We start from the raw sequence: 27,693 nt of genomic DNA on the forward strand, positions 1-27,693 counted from the left end.
CTGGATGAGTTGTAGAAGTACATCGAGTCACTTCTTGCTCCGAGCCAAAGGGGTTGGCCGGGCGATGGGAGGCATGCCTGGTCGGCGACGGCGCCCAACCCCCAAGCTTGGGCGCCGCCCGAGCTACGGAAGCATGCTGAGTTGTCTGTGACATCCAACCCCCAAGCCTGGGAGCTGGCCGAGTTCCGGAAGCATGCCGAGTCACTTCCCACACCTAGCCACGAGGCTAGGAGCCAACCGAGCAGTAGAAGCACACAAAGTCACCTCCCGCTTCGGGCCGAAAAGGTCGGCCGGGCGACGAGAGGCATGTCGCGTCGTTTTTGAGCTTGATTTGCCGAGTCGAAGGGTGGCTAGCGGAAAATGTCATTAAGGAGCTGGACCGTAAAATAAAACTCGTGGTGTATCAAATTGTATGATTTGACATGTGATGTAATTGGCGAGATCGCTTCACACCTCGCGGTGCTTACACCTCTCGCCTATTGAAGTTGGCTAAACGTATGCGGAGAGAAAGGGCTCCATCCCTCCTTTGGTGTATACAACAGGACGGCGTGTAGCCGAGGCCTATAGCCGCTAAGCGCCTTGCCTTGCCTGACCAGCCTCCTACTGAGAGTAGATCTCGAGCTTGTAGAAGGGGTGAACGCAAGGTTGTCTAGGTTTCCCGAGCTAGAACGCCGACCACACGAGTTAGTCGTATTGCCTTGAGAGGGGAAGGAGAAGGATGCGACACCCAGTGGTCAGCCGGCACCTGGGGGAACCCCCCGAGCTTGAGAGCGAGTGGTTTGTCGAATAGGTCGGACAGCCCCCGAGCATCAAGAATAGCTCGGGCAAAAGAACAGTAAGGCAGTAGGTATGCAAAAGAACCTCGAGGGTTTTATTCATTCAGTAAAAAAGGGGAAAAAAGAAAACATAGCTTTTAAGTCCTGAGGGTAGAAATGCCACAGGTGCTCGATGTTCCATGGGTGGGTCTTCAGATTGGATCTAAAGAGACTGTGCGAGTTTCACAGAAAACATGGCAGCCGAGTTCCTCAGACCAAAGGGGACGCGGGAAGGACCCTACGCCGACCTTGTTGGGCATAGCACCATCTCGGAGAGGTCGATGCACTCAGCGATGGAGTTGCTAATGCGATCTAGCCCCGCAATCAGGTCGGAGGGCATGGGTAGGCAGGTTGCTGTGAGGATGTATGGGACCCTCTCTGAGAGAGAGAGAGAGACATAGAGAGAGATTGCTGACCTGCTAGGCAAGCGGCGTGATGATCCTCAGGTGGAGAACTTGTTCCATTGGAGCAGATCCGATGGACGCTGAGCTGGCGGCGAACGCCGAGTCAACGGAAGTTGTGGTGGAGTCGAAGTCCACCGGCATGCTCCCAAAGCGGAGCTGGATCGAGTTTGCGAGGAAGTCCTTCATGCTCTCAGGAAAGACAACGCCGGGGCGGGATGCCATCGAGCTCGCTGGGGAGGATCTCACAATCACCCCTACCTGGCACGCCAACTATCGGATTTATAAGCCTGACAATCCACTAGGGGGTTACCCAAGTGGTTGATTTGTAGGTGGAGGCGATTGTGAAACCAAAAACTCGAAGGTGATCGTGAGAACACAAAGGACGCGAGGGTTTTAGATAGGTTCGGGTCTCTGGAGAGTAATAATCTACATCCTGTATGCGTGGATTGTGTTGCTAATTTGAGAAGTTGTTATCCCCTCGGGGGGTTCCCTTGGCCACCTTATATAGGCTGATGACCTAGGGTTACAAGATGGTTTGAATCTAATCTACTCGGTAGTTACATGGAAAGTAATCTGAGTCGGATTGCAATATGTATCCCGCAGTATTCGGGCTAATTTGAATTGTCTGGCTTCCTTGACTTGTGCTCCAAGTATCTTCACATCCTTAGCCCGCACGTTCTGGTTGAGCGGGCCCACTTGTCAGGAACGACCAGTATCCTGATCGATGGGGACCCATGGGGTACCAGTATCCCTCACCTATGGATGACATAACTCACAGCACCCCATGTGAGCTGCATAGACCATTTGACAACATCACTATTAAGGTATACGTATATATAATTTATGCAAGTTTCTCAATTGATCTACTCTTTGAGAGTTTAATAACTTCTTTATTTCTCCTATATGTACAGGTGGTGTACGGGAGTGCTTTACCAATCCTGCTAGGGCAAACAAGTCATGGCATGGAGATTCCACTTGGCTACTCCAACGTTGTCCTAGAGCAGATTTGTGATAGTCAATATGAAGGCCTAGAGCTTGACCTCCCAGGAGGTGATAGGGAAAGGACACTAGGAGATGCACTTCACAGGATCATTCTATGGCGGAAACGCTACATCATCATCCCCGGCAAGGAGGCTTCATTGCTTCCCGTAGATCCCCGACAGCGACCATCTCATTAGAACTCAAGACCATCATCTCCACCACATCGACCTCTAGAACTGTCGCATCCTGCTCGATCACCGTCTCCATCTCCATCGAATCCTAGTGGTGCGAGCGACAACGACCACAACACCCCTCGCCGATCACCGTTGCCGGGACTAAGACCCGCAGCGAGCAAGGAACCTGCAGCACCTCTGAAGAAGCCGCGACCACCACCTTCCAAGCCAAGGCAGCCAAAGGTGAAACAACCTATTAAGAAAACAAAGAAGTCTGAACCCATTCAGAAGTTAACAGCCAATATGACTACTGAGGAATTGCAGGAGGTATCGCAAGCAACGGTGAGGGAGTTCTTCAAATCATGCGCTGAACAAAGAAAAGCAAAGGAGATGGAGCCAAAACTAGTAGATCCAACGAAATTAAATTTTTTATTGGCATGTCAAAAGAAGTAAAGAAAACTTTACTATCGAACTATGAGCGTTCGTTAGTTAAGTCTAATCAGAAGAAACAATGGCGAGGAGCATCGTCTTCAAGTCATATTGTCTCCCAACTCAGGGATCTACTAGATAAAGATGCTCAAAGAATAGCAGCAATGCCCTTAGAACAACAAATTCAAGTCAATGGATTTATGCAAGATACAGGTATGTCGCTTGTTGTAGTTCTAGGGAAAGTTTAACCGCCAGCTCCACAGCCAATTGTACCTAAATGGCCCTTTGAGGTAGGCAAGCCTCTAGTAAGGCCTGAATTGGTACAGAAGCTCTCTACGAAGATGTATGAGTTCCATCAATGGTACATGGCGCATTCTGCCAACGATAGGCACATGTTCGTTCTTCAGGTTAAACCGATTGATTTTTTTCGGCGAAGGTGAGAAACTCCTGTGGATGGAATTCAAGGATATATATGAAGTGTACCATCAGGATGCCCTTGATGTCTCTCTCATCAGAGCCTGGGTTCTGTAAGTTTCTTTTTATCAATATGTAAATTTTGGCTGAGATCATTATTTTTTGTGTGTGCGTCACCCTACTAACTTCGTCTTCCATTTTATGTTGGATGCTAATTCAGAGGTGCCGTAGAGAATCGTACATCAATGTTGGCTTCATGGATCCATCGCTCGTTAACCAAAAGCAGATACCGGATCAACCAAAGCAAACATTGGAGGCAGTGTATAATTTCTTGGAGAAACAAAATTACAAGGAATACATACTACTGCCATACAACTTTAAGTAAGTGTGGGTACTGTCTATTTTTGTTTTCCTTTTCCTTACCTAATTAGTGTTAGTTCTAATATGAATATTTATGTATGCAGTTTCCACTGGATTCTCCTAATAATTATGATTGACAAAAGCCACGTTGTTGTGTTCGATTCATTAAGGAAACCACTGGCAGAGTACCAAGACATTCAAGACATGCTAAACTTGTAATAATTCTGAACCTTTTATCTCTATGCAAAAGTTTGTTTCCTAAATTTTCACATAACACTATATCATTCATTATTTTAATCCGTAGCGCATGGAAACGATTCCTTAAGACTCACCATGGTGAATTCAAAGAAAAACTTACATTCAATACAAAGTTTCCGGTACGTATGAAGTTTGCACATTTTGTACATTTTGTAACATGAATATTTCATAACTTGTTTTTTCCCACTAAAGTGCTTGAGACAGGAACGAGGCAATAATCTATATGGATGCTACATCTGTGAGAACCTGAATAATTTTGTGCATGACAAGATGCTGTTGTTGCATGATATAAATGTACGTAAAATAAAAACTATTAATAATTAATTATTTTCTAGCTCCTTATATTTAATTGTTCGTGTAACATTCACATATTTCCAAATTACAGATGTTTAATATTTATCAAAAACTCTTGGAGGAGAGGATTTTAGCAATCAAGGTGGTCTCATAGGATTCGTGGTGGGTGAGGTGATAAATCTCATGGGAGAATTTTATTACGACGAACGTGCAATAGCCGCACCGAGCAACACCACGAGGGGATGATCCTAAGAATGAAGAGGACAAATTATTGTATATATAGTAATTGTATAAATACTAGTTTGATGTGTATAATATACTAAGAATTGTGTGTGTATATATATGTCATGAAATATATATACAACCTGCATACAATATTAATATGGAAAATAATTTGAAAAAAAGTCTGAAGTACTAAAGGGGTGGCCACGCAGGCGCAGCACGCGCCTCTTTAATTCCGGTTGGTTTTAGCAACCGAGACTAAAGGGGTCCTTTAGTCCCGGGTGACCGCCCCTTTTGTCTCGAAAACTTAGTCCTAGTTGAATTTTTGGGATCTATAGCCCTATTCAACCGGGACTAAAGCTGCGTTTTCCAGTAGTGATAGCAAAAGATAGATCTAGAAAAATCAAAATGAATAGTAATTTGGGATGGAGGAAGTAAGAACTGTTTTGAGCACGAGACGTACAACTTAGGCCCTGTTTGGCACGGCTCCACTCCTAAACTCCAGCAACTCCATCAAAAAATTCAGCCAAACACCCCAACTCCAAAACTCCATGGAGTTGCCAACTCCATGGAGCTGTAGTGCAAATGGAGGTGGAGTTTTGGAGCACCTCTTTTGCTGCTCCAGAAACCTCTCTTTTGAACCTTCTCGTGGAGTTGGTGGGTAATTACCCACCAATGCCACTGGTTACACAAAAAAACGTTTCATTCTATTCTCCCTTCTATTCTCCCGAGCCCCACTCGCCGCCAGAGCCCTGCCCGTCGCCGCCCCTGTGGCCGGCCGGCCCCGCTGCCCGTCACCGCCCGCCGCCGCCCGTCGTCGCCCGTCGCCGCTCGCCGCCCGTCGTGGCCCGTCGTCGCCTGTCGCCACCCGTCGCCACCCGCCGCCCCGTCGCTACCCACCCCGCCGCCCGTGGAGGGTCTCCTATGTGCGGCACAGTGCAATGGAAAAAGGGGAAGAAGAAGATGGGATAGAGAGGATGACAAGTGGGGCCTTAATTGGGGGGCAACAATGGCAATCCACACTGAAATCGATATTTTTTGGAGCTGAGAGCACCCATCTAGCCAAACACCTCATTTTTTCTGAAGTTTTGGAGCGGAGCTGGCTCCATGTGGAGTTCTGGAGTGGAGCAGCTCCACCCGGAGTTGGAGCCATGCCAAACAGGGCCTTAGTTATTAACACTACTGGAAACTCCAGCTCCCCTGTAGGTGACAAAGCCAACAGGGAAATTCAAAATACCGACAGGTGAAAAAATTTCCACCAGGGATGGAGCGACAGAGAAATGTAAATTTGCCTGTGGGTTTTTCATTTCCCTGTCGGTTTGGTCATTCTTCTGTCGGTATCTGCCACTCAGGGAAATGTCTTCCGTCAGGTTTGAAAATTTTTCCCTGTCGACAAAAGCCCGACAGAGAATAACCAACCAGTTTACCGTCAGGAAAACAATTTCCCTATCGGGTTACAACCGACAGAATTTACTGTCTTCACAGTTTTTTACCGACAGAGAAATATGACAATCCTTGATGATGCCATTCCAATGGGAAACTATTTATTTTCAAGAAATGGTAATTTCAATTAAATCTGAATCATTCACATAATAGTCCAATTATGGCACACCACAACTTAACCATACAAATTGCTTAACTACACCAGAGCTCGACCATTACACACAGCATACATATAAGATGATGTCCAATTGTTTGGCTTAAACACCATTGTCACTGTGTCACATGTCTTCCCTAAAGCAAGTGTATCTCCTACCACCTAAGTGTATGCAGACCAAACACTTCAAAACGTTACAAGTTGAATTCACATCAGTGAAAGTTCAGAAACTACCAAATAGCATGCTGTTTTTGCACAACTGACGAGCCCATCACATAGCTTGGCTTCCACTGTTGCTATTGTGGCCACCATCATTGTCATTGTTATCGGATTCCGAGGCAGCATGAGAAGAACCAGTAGCCTGCAAGTGAATGGGTTAGATTAGCTACTGCCGTTATTTATCCATCTAATTCCTAATGTCTTATGTACAAAGAATAGATCAAGTTGCATATAAGCAAGTCTCCAAACATTGGCGCATAAGTATTTAGAAAGATGGAAATAAGGCAAGACATCCTACAAGGAATGCGACTGTTAATTATTTTCCGAATAGATGTTATGGCAACAGGCATCAAAATAGAATTTGGACGGCTAAATATTTCTCATGAAGCAGCAAAGAGGGAAATAAACTGGACAGCCTTCTCTACAGAGAGAAGTAACCTTCCAACAACCTGCATTTGGTCTAGACAGACAACAGAAAGAAGTGACGCACAGTCAATTTATTTGGTAACATTCCAATTGGTATATTTCCAGCAACCTGTACACACACGTGAATTAATTTGTTTTGATAAACAATTTTCAAATTACTCAAGTCACACGGTTGTATAAACTCAATTAATCTCTATCCAGCAAGTCACACATGTGCAAAATGGAATTATCCAAGATCCATAGACATGGATCCATCCACGTCAATCCCGAATAATGGCTGCATCTGTAATCACTCATAGATCATATATCTCAACAAGAACAGAGCACTGCAAGAAGCTAATACAATCTCTGATTCTCTAGTGCTCTAATATCTAGTCTCTACTCTCTACAAGAACATATCAGAGTTCCAGAGCACCACATGTAGACAACAGAGGTGGGACCAACGAAGAGGAGCATCACCTGGATCTCATGGCGTGTTCCTGATTTGTTGTCTTGTCGACTGCTGAGGAGGCATTTCGTCAAACACCTTACTTGCAGTTAAAATAAACCTGTTAGGATTGGGTTACCGGTCGAGGTGGTCTCCGCTCTCAGGTCAGGTTGCCACCTTTGCTAGAGGTTTGGCCGCTCGCTACCTTGCCGAGTCTCAGCCGCAGTCCGGCCTCCAGTGTCGCCTCCACGAGGAACGCATCCGCTAGGAGCGCATGCTGGAGCAGCCTGGCAGCCAGAACTCCATGGCTGCGAAAATGGAGGAGTGCGGCAACACTGGCTTTCAAATGGGAGAACAATAGAGAGTAATTTAAGGAGAAGGAACAAGGGAGCTCGCTTTACCTGAGATGAAGGCTTTGGCCAGCAGCCACAGATGTGCCCTGCGGTGACATGCTCCCCGTGCGCCTCCTCGCACGCGTAGCCGCCGCGCCACCACATCGCTCGCTCGCCCGCGACCGCCGTCGGCCTTCGTCACGAACCGCAACGGATCCGTGAGCTCTCCACAATGTGAGCGTGGGGTAGCGCGGTGGCTCGGGGCGCTGGAGCGGGTGGCCCCGGGGCGACGATATCGAGCGGGCGGCCTCGGGAGGCTTTCTGTAGCATGCGACGGCTTGGGGAGGGCTCGAGCGGAGGCGGCGGGGTAGGAAGGGGGAGGATAAGGTTAGGGTTAGAAGAGGCCGGCCGTTTTTAACTCGTGCGGCCGCATCGTGAGACGTTCGATTTAGATCGTACGTCTAGAATCGCTGCATCCTAAAGAGGCCAGTAGCTAGTTTGGGCCGTTTTATCCCTTTACTTTTTCAGTGCAATTTATGAACAAACTTATTGGACCTAGGTTATATCAAAATTTTATGTGACAAAGATAAATTTTGCTATTGCCTACCTTAAATCTTGATGGAGAGAGTACCATGTGCTTAGTGCTCACAAATGAACGCCAAATGAAACAAACCACTATCACAATTTGATTTTTATGATCAAAATTTCCAGGGAATATGTTTGTTACAATTTAAATATCATTTTTTAACACATTACACATGTAGTCCAAATGAACATATGTATGAATCTTGCTAGAGAGTAGAGAGTTGACTACAAACTTGTGCTCTTAAATGAACACCAAATGAAGCACATCATTACCTCAATTCAATTTTCTCAATAAAACTTTTTAAGTGATGTTAATAGGATGTAGTTTCGTCCCAGCCAAAATTTATCATTTTCTGAGAAATTTAAAATAATATTAAATTTAATAAACTATAAAGCTACAAAGAAAACTAGAGTGTAAAGTAGACAAAGATTCGATTTTTTTTCTTCAAAATTTCCACATGGTATAAATTACATTATCCTATATATTCTTGTAATTTAATAATAATTTTACATCACATGTAATTCACACACTTAGTAATTCAATAAATAGAGGGAAATATATTTAAATTCTTAAAAAGTATATTATTGCATAAAAATTATGTGTTAGTTACGGATCACCTTATACTTTACAAGAGAGGAGAGAGTTTACTATAATCTCACATATATGTTTGTTGGTAACTTCGTTATATATTATTCCTACGCACATGATAATGTAATTTCCTGTGTGTTATGTCAATTTCCCTGTGTGTTTTAGCTAACATTTCCCTGTGTGTCATATGAATTTCCTTGTGTGTTTTATCTAACCCACAGGGAAATGAGGAATTTCTCTTTGCGTCAAGTCAATTTCCCTGTGTGTTTTACCTAACCCACAAGAAAATGAGGAATTTCCCTGTGGGTTTTGGTATTTGCCTATGTGCTCTTTTGGAATTGACAAGGAAATGTGAATTTCGCTGTGTGTGCACGAAAAAACCCTCAGGGAAATTTGGCACACACAAGGAAATTAATTCGGGTTTCCAGTAGTGTAATAACCCTGTATTTTTACATCAACACGACATACATAGATTTGAATAATTAAGTTTACACCTTTATTACAGACGACGCTGCAATACTAGCAGCTAGGCACTGTGGAGATGTAGCTAGAGTAGAGAACATGCAAGGTGGCATGAGCCGATGAACGACGACTGATACATTACATAGACATGCATTATGCGCCCCCATACGCTGCGACGATGGACCCCTGACGCTATGTCAGTGATGAACGATCACTGACCTGTGTTATTAGCAACCACATCACCTCGTGCGATAACGTTAATAACGTCAGAGGAACCACTTCATCCCTTATGCCGACAAGAGGCCAGCATATTTCTTGGCCCACAAGATGTGCCCGTACGGCAGGACGTGGCACACCGGCGGGCCGCCGGGCTTGGTGCCGAGGAACCTGAAGGCGACGTGATCCTTGTCCCACTCCGACGTGTTGGTGTGGCAGACGGAGAACAAGGTGACCTTGTCACCACCGGCGCCCTCCATCTCCACCTTGTACGCCCGGGCCGGGCCGGTGCTGTGGCACATGTACACGGTGTACGGGTACTCCTTCTGGTGGCACCCCACGAAGCTGGAGCCCCGGACGGGTCGCACGGCACGGATGGTGTACGGCTGCAGCGGCGACCCGACGCGGGGCACCCTGGAGATCATCTCGGTGATGCTCCTGGTGCCGAGCACCCCCTGGGCACCCTCGACCAGGGCCTCTAGTGAGGTGGCGCAGAACTTGGCCTCCCACTCGAGGCCCGGGTCCTCGCACATGCCCAAGGTCTCCTCCATCTTGGCCGCCTGGGCGGAGCCCTCGGTGACGTTGAACTGGGCGAGGATGCCCGGGAGGGCGGAGGAGGAGAAGGGGATGGCGTCGGCGACGTGGCGGGGGAGGAAGCCGAGCGGGGCGGTCACTGCCGCGGGGAATCGGAAGGGCAGGCTCTGGCGGACGCGCAGGGCCTCCTCGCGGAAGAAGACGGCCATCTTGGTGTCGACGAGCTCCTCGGTGGCGCGTGCAGCGACGGAGGAAGCTGGAAGGGTGTACTTGGTGTAGTAGAAAGCATGGCTCTGCTGTCCAACCTGAAACAATGTGACGTACAGAGATATTGAGTTTGCCCGTGCTTGTTCGTACACAGAAAGTCAGAAAAGATGCGTGCAGCAGGTGTGTGTTAGTGGATGCTTAATTACCGCGAACAGGACGAGGAGAGCAGTGAGCATCGGTACGCGCGCCATTGGAGCTAATGGCCAGAAGAAGGAAGAATCCCGTTCCTGTGTTGGAATGAGGAGGCGTCCAGGAAGAGGGTCGTATTTATAGGAGTCGTCGATGAAAGTTAAACTGGAGTCATCATCTCTTCTTTCTGTGTGTATGATGTTGAGATACCTTTGAAGTCTGTTGGCCGTTGTCATCATGTATCATTGGTGGCCTTGATGGGCAATGTTTGATTGTTGCAATATTTTTCTAGCATATTTTGTACAGATTTGTCAAGTCGGTGGGCTGTAGTTCTCGACTTCTCGTTAGTATAGTTGTCCATGTGTTGCACGAGGTTGTGAAATGTCGAGACCGCTTGATAGTCTTATATCAAACTTATCATCAGCTAATAGTATACTACGTGTAGCAAGAAAGTTAGTAAAAAGAGTGCCAATGCCCCCAGCCATAAGCACTACTCCAGAGGTTCATCACCGCCGGCTCCAAACCAGTCTTCACCGTCGGTTTGGATCCATCGTTTGACTTTCGGCAGTGATGGGGTACCCATCACCGCTGATTTTGGAACCGGCAGTGAAGGCCTATTAAAAAAACAAAAAAAATGGCACTGCCGGCCGCCGCATGCCCGGCCTTGCACTGCCTCGCCGGATCCGGCCGGCCGCACCTCGCTAGATCTGGCCGCTGCCGTCCTGCCGGTCGCTGACCGCCCGGGTCCTGTCGGATCCGGCTCTCAGAGAGAGAGGCGTACCGGGGAGAGGAAGCCGAGGCCGCACCACCAGGGCTGCCCACCTGCGCCGCCGCAACCAGCTCCTCCTTTGCCAGATCCATGCCAGCTCCTTCTTCACTAGAACCTGCGCCGCAGCCATCGGATCTGTGTGCTGCTGCTGCTCTCACCCCACCGCCACTCCTCACTGCCGCAAGTGAGGGGTGAGCGAAGGGGGGAGAGGAGGGGCAGCCGAGGGCGAGGAGAGGGAGAGCACGCGGGCAGGCAGTGGTCGGCAGAGAGAGGGAGGGGGCGACGGTGGGAGAGGAAGGGGTCGGAGGAGCTAAGGGGGGAGGAGAGGGCGGCGAGAGAGGAGGGAGGAGAGGGCGGCGGGAGGGAGGAGAGGCCGAGAGAGTGAGGTAACCCCCTCTAGTACCGGTTGTGCAACCGGTACTGGCAATTCGGTACTAGAGGGGGGTCCTTTATTACCGGTTGAAATAACCAGTACTAAAGGGTCGGTACTAAAGGGTCTAATTAGTGCCGGTTGGTCTCCCCAACCGGTACTAATTTATTTTTCCTTTATTTTCTTTTTTTCTTTTTTTATTCTATATTTGTACATATACTAGTTCTAATACGCTTATATATATAAAGTTCTATTTATCTTTAATACTATATTTGAGATACTATTATATGTATATTGTCCATACATATATATGAATAATATTACACATATATAGACATATTGTGCATACCCAATGGGATCACGTAGACAGTAGTCCTGACACTATGGGGGCATTTGGTTCCCTTTGCTTATTTTTAGCACGTGTCACATCGAATGTTTAGATACTAATTAGGATTATTAAACGTAGACTATTTACAAAACCCATTACATAAGTGGAGGCTAAACGGAGAGACAAATATATTAAGCCTAATTAATCCATCATTAGCAAATGTTTACTGTAGCAACACATTATCAAATCTGAACTAATTAGGCTTAATAGATTCGTCTCGCCGTTTAGTCTCCACTTATGTAATAGGTTTTGTAAATAGTCTACGTTTAAGACACCTAATTAGTATCTAAACATTGATGTGACGGGTGCTAAAAATAAGTTGGAACCAAACGCCCCCTACAAATCGATGCGGACATTTCGACGTGCAGTACATCTTCTGCAGGCTGGTCGATCCCATGCATTACTTGTTTGTTTAGGTGTGCATGCACATGCACGCGTCGCCCGATGGCCAAACTCGCCGAAGACGAGTCCGTGACAGTTTAATGGAAAAGCCGTGTAGCAGTGCCCTTCTTCTCCATATCCATCCCATCTCCATCTGCCACTTTGTCGATCGATCGTGTTTCGACGTGCAGTACGTCTTCTGCAGGCTGGTCGATCCCATGCATTACTTGTTTGTTGGTGTGCTGTGTGCATGCACATGAACGCGTCGCCCGATGGCCAAACTCGCCGAAGACGAGTCCGTGACAGTTTAATGGAAAAGCCGTGTAGCAGTGCCCTTCTTCTCCATATCCATCCCATCTCCATCTGCCACTTTGTCGATCGATCATGTCCTTCTTCCACACTGCGCCAGCGCAGTAACCCTCTTTACTCCTCTCCCTCATCCACCAGTCCATCCACCCCTCCTTTATTGCGCCACCGCCATGGCCACCGTCCTCCCCACCACATGGCCAGTCCAGTGCACAGGTAACCATCACTTAGTGCTGCTCAGATTTCAGCTCCCTCCCTAGCGTGTAGCTTCACTGCACTGCCACTGCGGTTATGGCTATATAAATCAAACTACACAACTACACAATAATCTATTGTTCTGACCCGAGTCCTGACGGTGCCGTAGATTTGATGCATTATTATGAAACTCCCCCGCTGGATTTATGACCTCGTCTAGTTGTATTACCTTGAAAACTTCCATGTGGAAAATTCTATCCTTCCTGTACATCATCTATATCATTAGCAAAGTTTATTGTGTATAGTAGATTAATAGGTTTGCACAATTGACTTACGTCAAATATAAGCCATTAAATTGAAATACTTAATCTAATTTTTCTAAGTATATACACAAGAATTGATTTTTGAAGTATAAGCAAAAAAATTGAAATACTTAATCTAATTTTTCTAAGTATATACACATGAATTTATTTTTGAAATATAAGCAAATAAATTGAAATACTTAATCTAATTTTTCTAAGTATATACACATGAAGGTTTTTGAAGTATAAGCATATGAATTGATTTTTGAAGTATATACACATGAATTAATTTTCTAAGTAGAACTAATTTATTGTTGAGAATTTTGTATATGTACGGTTAATTCGTTGTCGGTCATACGGTTCGGACGTATAAAGCCGTGGATGAACTCACATACGTAGTATCCGCATAAATTAGTATTCGGCTCCTGTCTCGAACACTATATATAAAAAAGTTATGAAATATTTGTTGTGTTAAATAAAGTGTCACGAGATGTGAAAATTCAACACATACCGGGAATTCAGTCTTCCATTCAAGTTCCTCCTTGAATTCACCCACGTGAGTTCGACGGAATCGAGCCCATGCTTTGTTCATAGCGTCTATGATGTCATTGTATTCTTGTTTTTTTTCCTCAAAGAGTCGAAGACATATACGACGCTTATATCAGGCACAACAACAATGAGTATCCAATGGAATCTGTACAACCAAATTAAAGCTAGTTAGTCTTATGTTTAACTTCTAGTTCGAAAATGAAAGAGATGGGAAACACGCTCACTTGAAGTTGTACGGTAGCAGTATGTACTTCTTGTAATGTTGCTTGTCGAGGAACTTATATATATTCTTCAAGGTCCAATTTCATTTATCTCTTAGACTTGCCTCGTTTATAACATCGGGGTCTATGAAGCCTACGTCATAGTATTCGTTCCTCCGACAAGTTTGAATCTCCATCCTGCATGATACAATATCGAATATGAGTTAAGACATCGCAAATTGACTAGAGCAGGGATTTTGAAATTACAAGAATATATTAAAGACTTACAGAACCCAGCAACTGATGAGTGTGTTGTCAAGTGCGTCTTGATTGAACAGGAAATACAGTTCCTCCAACAGCACATTTATGATGTCATGCCCACGAAAATAATGTTCATCACCAATCCGAACTTCGATCATGGAAAAACCCTCTGTTGTAGCCTCCATGTACCATTGGTGCAACTTGTTGGGATACGGGGTAGGCTACGCTAGCGCAAATCAAAATTTCTACCGCGTAAAACCAGGAATAACTGCCGTATAAGGATCACGGGATTACCACTCGACGCACTACTGGTGCGGAAGATGTAGATATACGTCGATGCAGTGAAGACGATCACGTAGTCGTACGTAGTCGATCAACGTAGTCGTACGTAGTCGATCATGTCAACGTCCAGCAGCTCCTCAGCAGCTCGTCCACGTGCAGCAAGATCGCCCCCGGTGCCGCGGCTCGTCGTCGGCTCGTCGGCGGCTCGTCGGCGGCTCGTCCAAGTGCTGCAGGCGCAACACCTCCAAGGTATCCACACGTGCAGGGAGGAAGCGTCGCAAGCCGGACTGCTAGATCCGCGAGTTGCAACAGGAGAGGGCATGGCAGGCACGGCAGGTGTGTTTCGCCAAAAAGGTGTAAACCCTAGGGCGCCCCCACCCTTCTATTTATAGAGGTTCCTAACGGGCCTCTAGGTCCGAGGCCCATTAGTACTTCTAAATCTAATCCAACTCGGATCAGATCCGAATTGGGCTTCCAGCCCCTTAAGTGTGTGACCCTATGGGTTCGGATACGTATAGACATGGCCCGAGTACTCCTACTCGGCCCAATAGTCGGCAGCGGCCTCTAGCAAGACGTGCCAACTCCTATACGCACACGAAGATCATATCAGACGAACCATCACAACATAATATACATGCTATTCCCTTTGCCTCACGATATTTGGTCTAGCTTCAAGCCGACCGCTCTTTCTCGATCCTATGATTCGGAATCCCTTTGTAGGTTAACTCTTAACCGTACGTAGCATGGCCATGCATTTTCGGATCCGATCACTCGAGGGGCCCAGAGATATCACTCTCAATCAGAGAGGGGCAAATCCCATCTTGATTGACCATGTCTCATAGCATGCTTCTTGACAAACCCGAAAGCTACCTTTATAACTACCCTGTTACGGCGTAGCGTTTGATAGCCCCTAAGTAGGTCGATCCACATCTAGAATACATGCGACAATCTCAGGTCTAAGGACAAAGCGTATATGTTGTTTAAAGAGAGAACTACTTCTCGTGTTGGGCCAGTCCTAGCACATGTCTCCACATGTGTCCACATTATTAGTTCAACATCTCCATGTCCATGACTTGTGAAACATAGTCATCAACTAATACATGTGCTAGTCTAATATTCATGTGTGTCCTCACATGAACTCCGACTAGGGACAACTTTAGAATAACCATACAAGTAAAGAGTTTCACATACAATTCACATAATTGCAAATCAATTCAAGGAGCCTTCAATGGATATTCAATGAACACAACATACAAATCATGGATACAAATGGAATATCATCATCTCTATGATTGCCTCTAGGGCATACCTCCAACAGTCTCCCACTTGCACTAGAGTCAATCTAGAAGGTACCTAATACCCATAGCTTTTACATGCGCATCATGCTTAGCCTGCGGGAGTGGTTTTGTCAACGGATCAGAAATGTTCAGATCCGTGTGTATTTTGCATATCTTGATCTCACCCCGGTTAACGAAGTCTCGAATGAGATGAAATCACCGCATTACGTGTTTGTTCTTCTGGTGGTTCCTTGGCTCCTTTGCTTGCGCAATTGCCCCATTGTTATCACAGTAGAGATTCAATGGGCTGGACGCATTCGGGAACACACCAAGCTCAATGAGGAAATTCCTTATCCAAACACCTTTCTTCGCAGCTTCCGAAGCCGCGATGTACTCGGCTTCTGTCGTAGAATCGGCCACCGTCTCCTGCTTGGAACTCTTCCAACTAACAGCACCACCATTTAGCGTGAACACAAATCCTGATTGTGACTTTGAATCATCTCTGTCGGTTTGGAAACTAGCATCGGTGTAACCTGTTACAACGAGCTCCTCCTCACCTCCATAGACGAGGAACATATCTTTAGTCCTTCTCAAGTACTTAAGAATGTTTTTCATCGCTGTCCAGTGACTCTCACCTGGATCAGATTGGTGTCTGCTTGTCATACTTAGCGCATATGAAACATCTGGGCGAGTACTTATCATTGCATACATGATAGATCCAATAGCCGAGGCATATGGCACTCTACTCATGCGATCCCGCTCATCAGCAGTCGTAGGACACTGAGTCTTGCTGAGATGTATGCCATGTGACATAGGCAAGAACCCTTTCTTTGCCTCTTCCATGCTGAACCGCTTCAACACTTTGTCAATGTAAGTATCTTGGCTTAAACCTATAAGCCTTCTCGATCTATCTCTATAGATCTTAATGCCCAGAATATATGCCGCTTCCCCTAAGTCCTTCATCGAAAAACTATTTTTCAGTGAAGTCTTTACGGACTCAAGCATAGGAATGTTATTTCCAATCAGTAATATGTCATCCACATATAAGATTAGAAATACTACAGAGCTCCCACTAACCTTCTTGTAAACACAAGACTCTTCTTCATTCTTGGTGAAGTCAAACCCTTTGACCACTTCATCAAAACGAATGTTCCAACTCCTAGATGCTTGCTTCAATCCATATATGGATCTCTGAAGCTTGCATACCTTTCCAGCATTTTTCGGATCGACAAAACCCTCGGGCTGTATCATATACACGTCCTCAGCTAGGTTTCCATTCAGGAAAGCTGTCTTGACATCCATCTGCCATATCTCATAATCGAAATATGCAGCTATAGCTAGAATAATTCGAATGGACTTAAGCATCACTACGGGCGAGAAGGTCTCGTCGTAGTCAACTCCTTGAACTTGTCGAAAACCTTTTGCGACAAGTCGTGCTTTATAGATGTGAACATTTCCATCCATGTCCTTTTTCTTCTTATAGATCCACTTGCACTCTATGGCTTTAACACCATCAGGCGGGTCAACCAAGTTCCAAACTTAATTGTCTCCCATGGATTCTATTTCGGATTGCATGGCACTCTGCCATTTTTCGGAGTCTGGGTCCATCATTGCTTCTGCATATGTCGCAGGCTCATCATTGTCCAACAATAATATTTCCCGCATTTCGCGGAGCCTTGCTGACCTTCGTGGTTGTGGCGGTGCTTCTCTTGCCATGGGTATCTCAACTTGTTCTGCTACGTTAGCATCACTCATTGATTCTTGCCCGATCGGCTCATCTTGAACTTCTTCAAGATGCACTGTCTTTCCACTCTTTTCTCCTTTGAGAAACTCTTTCTCTAGGAAAACCCCGTTCCGAGCGACAGACACTTTGCCTTCTGATCGGTTGTAGAAATAATATCCCAAAGTTTCCTTTGGATATCCCACGAAAATGCACTTATCCGACTTGGGTGGTGTGATTTTGTCCGACTGAAGTCGCTTGACAAACACTTCACATACCCAAATCTTTAGAAAAGACAAACTAGGAACCTTTCCAGTCCATATCTCATATGGTGTCTTAACTACGGACTTAGATGGTACCCTATTAAGTGTGAAAGCTGCTGTTTCTAAAGCGTATCCCCAAAATGACAACGATAGGTCCGACTGGCTCATCATTGATCGAACCATGTCTAACAAAGTTCGATTATGTCGCTCGGACACACCGTTTCTCTGAGGTGTTCCAGGCGGCGTAAGTTGTGGAACAATTCCGCAACTCTTTAGATGATTGCTAAACTCGTGGCTCAAATACTCGCCTCCACGATCAGATCGTAAGGCCTTAATTTTCTTGCCACGCTGATTTTCAACTTCATTCTGAAATTCCTTGAACTTTTCAAAGGTTTCAGACTTGTGCCTCATCAAGTAGACATAGCCATATCTACTAAAATCATCAGTGAAAGTTATGAAGTATTGGAATCCTCCTCTAGCCGTCGTGCTCATTGGTCCGCATACATCAGTATGTACGAGTTCCAACAAGTCTACTGCTCTCTCAGGAAATCTTGTGAAAGGCGTCTTGGTCATCTTGCCTAGCAAGCAAACCTCACATGTCTCGTATGATTCAAAATCAAACGAAGTTAGAAGTCCATCAGAATGGAGCTTGTTCATGCGCTTTTCACTTATATGACCCAAACGACAATGCCACAAGTAGGTAGGACTCAAATCATTAGGCCGAGGCCTTTTAGCACTTACATTACAGACAGGTGAACCATCAAGATTTAAAACAAATAATCCATTCACAATGGGTGCAAAAGCCATAAACATATTATTCTTAGAGATCACACAACCATTGTTTTCACTCGCAAATGAGTAACCATCCTTCATCAAGGATGAAGGAGACAAAATATTTTGACTTAAACTAGGAACGAAATAACAATTATTCAACTCCATAATAAATCCTGATGGGAGGTGGAGTTGCATCGTCCCGACGGTCAACGCAGCAACTCTTGCATTATTGCCCACGCGGAAATCAACTTCTCCTCTTTCCACGCTTCTACTTCTTATCATTCCCTGCATCGAATTGCAAATATGAGCAACCGATCCAGTATCAAATACCCAAGAATTAATAATTGTATCAGCGAGAAATATGTTGTCTATAACATTAACAACAAGCGTACCTGAGGTAGAAGTACTCTTACTTCCGCAATTCTTCAAGGAAGCTAGGTACTGCTTGCAGTTTCTCTTCCAGTGACCAAGTTCATGACAGTAAAAACACTCTTTGTCTGGAGCAGGTCCAGGTCCAGCTTTAACCTTGGGCGCTGGGTTTGGCTTGGACGTTCCAGCCTTGCCCTTCTTCTTCCAAGAATTGCCCTTCTTCTTAAAGCTGGGCTTGTTCTGTATAGCCATCACATGGCTGGTACTAGCACTTTTCTTGATGTCAGCCTCTGCTGTTTTAAGCATGCCACACAGCTCATTCAGACCCTTCTCCGTCCCATGCATATGGTAGTTCGAGATGAAGTTCCCATAGCTAGGCGGAAGAGACGAAAGAATGAAATCAGTGGCCAACTCTTGGCCCAGTGTGAAGCCTAGCTTCTCCAACCGTTGAGTGTAACCAACCATCTTGATTACGTGTGGTCCTACTGCTGCACCTTCTGCTAGCTTGCTCTCAACAAAGGCCTTAGACACATTGAACCTTTCAGTCCTGGCCTGTGTTTGAAACATGTCTCTAAGCGCCACGATCATATCGTGCGCCTCATGGTTTGTTTCGAACTGCATCTGCAGCTCGGGTTCCATGCAAGCAAGCATAAGGCAGCTTACTTTGAGGTTAGCATCACATGCTTTCTTGTAAGCATTCTTAGCAGCAGCGGGTGCATCATCAGCAGGTTCTTCTGGTAGTGGGTTGTCTAGAACATCTTCCTTTTTCTCAGCCCTGAGAACAATTCTCAGGTTACGGATCCAATCCGAGTAACTTGTTCCATTCAACTTGTCCTTCTCAAGGACCGAACGCAAAGCAAACGGTGTAGTGCTGCTAGGTGCCATTTAATCTACAACAAAGTAATGCAAAATACACTAAGACAAACGTATTCATGATAGAGCAAATCACATTAAACTATTTTAACAGAATCTACTCCCACTAAAATCAATATCCCTCTATTGAAACTTAGTGATTCAGGATCCACAACTAACAAGTCCACTAGTGAGCTTTAGCATCACCGCTAGCAAACAAGGTAGATCGGTAAGCAACTTTTGCTAATCATATCACATATGACTCCTGTTGTTGGGTGACATCTCTATGTCTCGGCGCCCAACCTTTATGCCCCAAGGTCCTTAACCGTTAAGATAACCTTGTTAAGCAAACCAACCCTTATGCGCGTAAGTGTCCGACACAAACCCGTCTAGTCAAGGAAAACTAGTGGCACCCTAATTTCATAGACCCACCACTAATTGTACAAGACATGGGACGGTGCAAGTTTTAGTTGGGAGGACATACTAACTTAAACTTTGTGAGGGATCGTTCTACTTCTAACATCACAGCATGCAGAAAGTAAAACATAAACAGAATAGCATTCGCACAGTTGTGACACAGTATGGCCCTTTTTCTTATGGTGATCTCCATCTCCATAGAATCTGTTCACCCATGGTGATCTCCATCTCCATGTTCCATGTGCACCATCCTTCTGGTGATGAGTCCTCCAAGAACTTAGAACATGCTATTACACCTAATAGCTAGTAAGGAAGCTAGTAATGAAGATTACATAGTTGCTTGGATCATCACAGATTGGTACGCAGACCATTAAATACATTAAGGTGACAACACTTATGGCTCCTGCCGTGTTGCCGTACGCGCGACACGCAGGTCACGAATGAGTTATACACATGCATCACATACACAAAGGGGCCATACTGATCACAAGATACATACATCCTGCAAAACAGAGTTAGGCGTTTTAACGTTCCAAACTTCAGAGGCCCGAAACCCCATCTTAGAGGCCGAATTTGGGAAATCTAATTTCGCCAAAATCGACAAAGTCAGTCGTAATCACGTGTAACTTTTTCTGTAGATCAATTTTCATATAAAATTCGCCCCGATCCGAGATCGTACCGAAAAGTTACGGCTGATTTACCGAAGCATATGCAAACGGCAAAAATCCCGACCCCAGCAGTAGATCTCATCTACTATTGCACATCTAATGCGCCTGGCGTATGACCCAGGATGTCGATTCGACCAATCATATTGATCATCGCTCACTGCAACTGGATTTACGTGTATCACTTAACTCCGATGGCGGAAACCGACCGGTAGGAGTATGTCGTTACACTACCATTGCAGCAAGGGCACGAAACCAGGACATAGATCAAACGGAAAACTCGCATATCTCCATATGCACACATCCCGAATCCAAAACTAAGCAGCTACGGCTCTGATACCACTGTTGGGATACGAGGTAGGCTACGCTAGCGCAAATCAAAATTTCTACCGCGTAAAACCAGGAATAACTGTCGTATAAGGATCACGGGATTACCACTCGACGCACTACTGGTGCGGAAGATGTAGATATGCGTCGATGCAGTGAAGACGATCACGTAGTCATACGTAGTCGATCAACGTAGTCGTACGTAGTCGATCACGTCAACGTCCAGCAGCTCCTCAGCAGCTCGTCCACGTGCAGCAAGATCGCCCCCGGTGCCGCGGCTCGTCGGCGGCTTGTCCAAGTGCTGCAGGCGCAACACCTCCAAGGTATCCACACGTGCAGGGAGGAAGCGTCGCAAGCCGGACTGCTAGATCCGCGAGTTGCAACAGGAGAGGGCGTGGCAGGCGCGGCAGGTGTGTTTCGCCAAAAAGGTGTAAACCCTAGGGCGCCCCCACCCTTCTATTTATAGAGGTTCCTAACGGGCCTCTAGGTCCGAGGCCCATTAGTACTTCTAAATCTAATCCAACTCGGATCAGATCCGAATTGGGCTTCCAGCCCCTTAAGTGTGTGACCCTATGGGTTCGGATACGTATAGACATGGCCCGAGTACTCCTACTCGGCCCAATAGTCGGTAGCGGCCTCTAGCAAGACGTGCCAACTCCTATACGCACACGAAGATCATATCAGACGATCCATCACAACATAATATACATGCTATTCCCTTTGCCTCACGATATTTGGTCTAGCTTCAAGCCGACCGCTCTTTCTCGATCCTATGATTCGGAATCCCTTTGTAGGTTAACTCTTAACCGTACGTAGCATGGCCATGCATTTTCGGATCCGATCACTCGAGGGGCCCAGAGATATCACTCTCAATCAGAGAGGGGCAAATCCCATCTTGATTGACCATGTCTCATAGCATGCTTCTTGACAAACCCGAAAGCTACCTTTATAACTACCCTGTTACGGCGTAGCGTTTGATAGCCCCTAAGTAGGTCGATCCACATCTAGAATACATGCGACAATCTCAGGTCTAAGGACAAAGCGTATATGTTGTTTAAAGAGAGAACTACTTCTCGTGTTGGGCCAGTCCTAGCACATGTCTCCACATGTGTCCACATTATTAGTTCAACATCTCCATGTCCATGACTTGTGAAACATAGTCATCAACTAATACATGTGCTAGTCTAATATTCATGTGTGTCCTCACATGAACTCCGACTAGGGACAACTTTAGAATAACCATACAAGTAAAGAGTTTCACATACAATTCACATAATTGCAAATCAATTCAAGTAGCCTTCAATGGATATTCAATGAACACAACATACAAATCATGGATACAAATGGAATATCATCATCTCTATGATTGCCTCTAGGGCATACCTCCAACACAACTTACATCTGTGTTGGGAGACGTTGCACCAATTGCGGCCACACAAGCAGTTTCCCATACTCATATTTCCATTTAGCAGCCCCAGGGTGCGTTGGGATGTGATCCTCCCCTTGAAGTTGACCTGCGATCAGATTTGTATCTTTAGCGAATTGCAGTAGGTTCTTGTCAAACTCAGAAAGTACCTTGAGTGAGGCAACCGATTGGTTGGATTGGGCTCCGAGTTGGTGTGATGTAATATAAAACCTGGGGTTGACTTTGATGATGATTGTATACACATATAAGGTTTTACAATTTAGACTTCATAAAGAAAGGTGGGGGTCACTTTAGGGTTGCTCAAGGTTCATTTGGGAAGTTATCCTATTTCTGAATGTTTTTTTTTACCTTAGTGCATTTACCATGTTGCCCTTACTATTACTTAATTTATTTTCATTCATTTCTTTTGAGTTTAACTTGCATAATTTGTTTCTACATGCAAAGAGTGAGATATGGCACTGAAAATTTAACAGAACTTAACGATGTCAAAGCTATGCTACTGTAAAAAGTTGGGGCTCGGTAGATTTCTACAAAAATAATTAAAATTATCTTAAGATCCTATGGTTGATTGCACTTAACTATTTTTATCTCCAGTTTCACAAAGAGTTTGGCTCTGAAATTTTAACAGTGAGTTATACTAGTGCAACAGAGGTTCCTAAAATTTGTCCATGATTTACAGTGAAGGACATCTATTTTTCCATATTTTTCCTTTATTTAAACTTGTACAAAAAGTTAAGCATGTTTCATCCAGTTTCACACAGTGACCCTTATATTTCCTAGTGAGTGTTTTGCATCGATGATCTAACCAAAGTGGTTTCATATTTTTCTCTTTCTTATTCCGTTTATTATGTAAAAAGTAAGATTCCACCTAAGGCTTCAAAATTTTATTCTCAAACAGGGTGTTAAACATCTAACTAGGGTCACAACTATTTTATTTAGCACAATATTAACATAACAGAGCTATCAGGAGTGGATTTGTCATTTTACCATTTCTAGGTGATTTACTAAGCATTTAAAAGCCTAAACAATAAATAAATCCTAGAAAAATATTCACAACGGTGACACGTGCAAAGGTATTTTTCTGTGAAACTACACAACTCAAAAATTCTAAAAAAAGTGGTTTGGTATTTTTATAAATTTTGTACAATTAGTTATGCAATTTCAAAGTTCAGGTCATTTAATCCAATTTAAAATAGAAAAGTCACTGGCCTATTTACGTAGGGACCCCTAGACCCTTTAAACATTCGTGAACTGGTCCCTAACTCTTGCACTAAGCCCCCTGAACATTTTTAGAATGTTGCAATGTGGACCTCGCGGTGGCCGGCGGTCCTCCAGCGAAATCGCCAGCAGTCTATGGTGTGCTAGGGGAAATAAACGGCTCGGGCGTGTAGGGTAGCTCACCTTGAGCAGGTTTGGTGAAGAAAGGGGCGGTGGAGAGGGCTCAATGGTGGCGAACAGCGAAAGGGGTGAGAGGCGGCGGGGCGTCTCTATCCGGCGTTGACGAAGGCTCCGACGGGCTAGGGATGGCTCGGGGAGCTCTGGTGGGGCACACGTGGCTCACTGGTGGGCTTGGGAGGTGATGGCACTGCGCAGGAGGGAGCTATCCACGGCGAGGTCTCATAGTTGCGGGTGAAGCGGAGAGCGGAGCAGAGGGGCAAGCGAGCGGGGAGCTCTCCCGGTGGCACAAAGACTCCTTTTATAGGGTCAGGGAGGAGCGGGGCTGTGAGGCGGAGCCAACGAGCTCGAGCGACATGGCTTGGCGGCTCTGGGGGAGGAGACTAGGATGGACGGGCGTTGGCCAGAGGCCGCGGTTGGCGAAGGGAGCGGAGCTCCAGGGGAGGATCTCCCAGTGGTTGGGCAGGCGCGATAGGAGGCGTGAAGGAGCGGCTTTGCCGGGCGGAGGGATTGGCGAAGCTGGGTGTCGTCGGGTCGCATCAAGCACCAGGGTTGGGCGGAGGGCATCGGCCGATAAGCGGCGGCGCCATGGCGTGCAACTGAGGGTGAAGCGCAGGCGCGGGTAGGGCAGTGGCGATGCAGCATCAGAGGGGAGGATCAGCTCGCGATGGCATTGGGCAGCTTGGCGAGCCAAGTTGTCACATCATGCCGGCGATAGGCGAGGCAAAGCTCACCGGTGGCGTGACGCCACGCGGCGGCGACGTGCAGGCGCACGCGTTCTGGGTGAGGGGGTGCGTGCGATGTTGTGCAGAAAGATTGCGCTGTAGGGGGTGGAGGTGTGCTCGGGCGGTGGTTGGGTAGCGCGGGAGCTTGTCCGATCGTGTCATGGCCACGGGTTGGCCGGGGGTGGCTCACTGGTGAGGTGGCACCACACGGAGGATCGCGACGTGCCGGGCGCGATGCGGATATAGGCGCACATGTGCGTGCGAGGGGGCAAAGTTTGAACAAAATTTGCGCCAAAATTTATATTCAAACTCATGAAAAACCCAAACTAGAACTTGTAGTTTAAACCATCCCCTACAAATCCTAGAAAGACTATATGTGCAAAATCGTGTTCAATTTGAAGTTATTTGAGTTCAAACTTTGGCTTAGTTTTTTAATGGGTTCTGTTGAGATTTTGGCCAAGGGCAAAAGGGTGAAGTTGTAGTACACCTCTAGTACTCAAACATTTATAAAAGCTTCAACTTTAGCTATGTTATTTAGGACTTGTGATTTTGAATAGGGCTTTGAATTGCTACTGAATTTAAATCTAGTTTTTGAACCTCTTCCTCTTTAAACTAGAAAAAGTTTGAATAAGAAAATTTGTTTGTTTTGTCAAGTTTTACAACTCTTATATGGGCAAAAATTGAAGTTGTTATATAAAATTTTAAATTTATGATTTTCCTCCAAAATTAAGCTTTTAAGGGCATTTTGGTCTTTTTTAGAACTAGATTAACTTCTAAGCTTTCTACTTAAGCTTTGACAAGACTAATTAAAACTAGGGTTGTTACAGTCACGCTACACATGTCCATAGCCCTTGCAAAGATGGCACTGAACATCTCTTGTTCTACCTGTGGATGCAACAGAAGAGACACTAGTGACTAGTTTCTAGATAGACTTGGTTGTTGAATTTGTGGGAGAACCACATGGTTTGTCGCTGGAGGGAGGCATTGGTGCTGGTCGACTCGGTGGGGAGTGGGTGGAGGTGCAGCTCGGGTCAGTGAAGTAGTCGTGCGTAGCTGCCATGATGTAGATTTTGTGCTAGCACATCATCCCTGCACTTCTCTTTCAACTTTACAAGCAAGATGAAACAAACGAGTTATGTTATTATAATATTTATAAGCAAGGATATCATAAATTTCTTTGCAATCATGAGCGTCTTGGTCATCTTGTTCAGTATCATTAACATATTCATCTCAATTATCCTCGACACGCTCATCCTTCTTGTTATCTCCATCATGCCCATTACTGGTTTTGGCATGCATCTCATCAAAACACTTCAAAAGAGCAGCAAGAATCTTGTCAATGCGAGCAACCGACGCCTCCACTCCTTTAAGCTTGGTGTTGGTGTCGATCTCTGTGGCCTCCAATTGCCCAATCTTGTCATTCATCACCTACAAGTCATTATGAAGTCCTTCTGTGTGCCCCTTCACTAGCTTTTCAAAATGTTATATGATGCCCTTGGTGCAGGGAGAACATGCATATTATCACCGCCCTCTGATCCTATCATGGTTAGACGAACAAAGGCAATAAGAAAACAGGTGAAGAAATAAAAACCCTACAGCTATTAGGATGTAGCTACTGCAAGGCGCTCACTCTCAACCCATTTCATAATATTTTACAAATTCTTACCTTGCTCAATAGGAGGGGACAACAACCAACAAGTCTGTAACCATGGAACAAAGTGTATCGGTGCTGCAGTAACAAGACCTATCAAGCTGTAGTCGAATATGTGGAGCTGTAGGTGGGCTGAAGCAAGGAAGAACTAGCACCACATTAGTTACAAAAGCAAGCTGAATAATCGTTCAACGGAGGTACTGTGCTAGTCCTAGCCTAGACCATACTAGAGGCGCAATCCTGGACACAAAGGACGTCACAATGCACCACCTGAACCAAGAGAGACACAAAGGACAGGCCCCTTTCTTCTTCTCTCTTTTTTCTCTTCTTCTCCTTTTTTATTTTCTTTTTTTAGGGGATCCTCAAAACTGATAATATAAATAGAGGGACTTCACAAAAGTCAAACACCACACACGCTTTTTCCGAAAGTACAGGGGTACTCTCTCTCTCTCTCTCTCTGGTAAGCCGAGCCTATGGATATGCACAACATGGAGAAGTCAAGTATAGGTATGAACTACTACTGCCTTTCTGGAACACTTCAATATATCTAGTACAAGTGCAATAGCAACAAGAATTGGTAACATGGCACAACAATCAATTCAAACTCAAAACCGATTCCAACTCAAACTTTAACACCATGTGAGATTCAGTCTCGATCAACTCAGATTCCTAGTCGGACTTGAACACAAAGATGTATTCAGATTCAGCCAACAAAGGGTTTATATGGTAGCACATGACTGTGACTAGAACATGACAAGAACTCAAAACTCTAAAGGACTAAAACTAAGACTAGCAACTCAACACAACCGATGCAACTGAAAACTCAACAAGCCCTAACTAAGCAGTACTAGCAAAGGCTCAAAGGGTTTATAGGACTGCAGGTAAACTAATCTACTATTTTTTAGCTTTTTTTGGACTATAGGAAAATTAAAACAGTGAAGGATTGGAAGTGTCTCACCGATAAACCTTACTCTGATTACCAACTGATGTGAACCCGTTGGGTTGAATCCAGATCTTTCGATGAGAGGGGTGGGGATAACTCGATTGGTGGATGGATACAATATTCACGGCTCAACTACAGCCATCCAAGGATGCTGCACCTTAGCAACCGATACACCACCTCCAATGGCTGCCGCAATCTTGTGGAGCGTGACACACCGGCCACTAGGGCACTCGTCCTGCAACTAATCGAAGAACTACCAAGAACAAGTAGAACAAGTACTGAATTACTAGATATGAGTCCAGTTCCATATGAAAATAGGTTTCATAAGGATTCAATGAAGTACTTGAACGTCTCAATCCGAGTCCGTATGCAACCGTGGTGATTGTCACAAGTTGGTGTTGTTCTGCAGTCCAAATCCAGCCTGCGCGAATCCTTTTCCCTTTCAGTCTTCTCCCTTGTTCCTAAGCAAAACAAGAGTGCATGGACCACCATGGTATAAATATGATGGACACAAACTCAAGAGTGTACTCACTTGATGACTGAGTTGACGAGCACGAGCGAGAGTATTGGGACCAGAAATTGGTACTTGTGTCGGCGTGGATGTCTTATTGGTGTTGATATCCTCATCATAGAGGTTCACCTAAAATAAAAAGGATACAACACATTAGTGAAACTAGTCTATTTATTTTTCCTCTATTCATACATCCTTTTCAGCCAACCCATCTTTCCTTCATCAGCTTTGAATGAACGAAA

At 45.3% G+C, this 27,693-nt stretch overlaps 1 protein-coding gene and 1 long non-coding RNA gene across 2 annotated transcripts; both read right to left on the reverse strand.

The window, feature by feature from the left end:
• Nucleotides 1-5,897: 5,897 nt before the first annotated feature.
• LOC101757089 lies at nucleotides 5,898-7,716 on the reverse strand. Its single transcript, XR_215398.2, has 3 exons — nucleotides 7,421-7,716; nucleotides 7,052-7,327; nucleotides 5,898-6,308 (listed from the first exon to the last, which is right to left on the reverse strand). It is a non-coding gene; the product is annotated as an uncharacterized LOC101757089 (long non-coding RNA).
• Nucleotides 7,717-8,932: 1,216 nt separating this feature from the next.
• LOC101757347 (protein RAFTIN 1A) lies at nucleotides 8,933-10,335 on the reverse strand. Its single transcript, XM_004973194.2, has 2 exons — nucleotides 10,151-10,335; nucleotides 8,933-10,042 (listed from the first exon to the last, which is right to left on the reverse strand). Exons 1-2 carry the CDS (start codon nucleotides 10,193-10,195, stop codon nucleotides 9,275-9,277), a joined length of 813 nt encoding a protein of 270 aa, XP_004973251.1. The 5' UTR covers nucleotides 10,196-10,335; the 3' UTR covers nucleotides 8,933-9,274.
• Nucleotides 10,336-27,693: the final 17,358 nt, after the last annotated feature.

This window comes from Setaria italica, chromosome VI (genome assembly GCF_000263155.2).
Source record: "Setaria italica strain Yugu1 chromosome VI, Setaria_italica_v2.0, whole genome shotgun sequence".
NCBI classification, from domain to species: Eukaryota; Viridiplantae; Streptophyta; class Magnoliopsida; order Poales; family Poaceae; genus Setaria; species Setaria italica.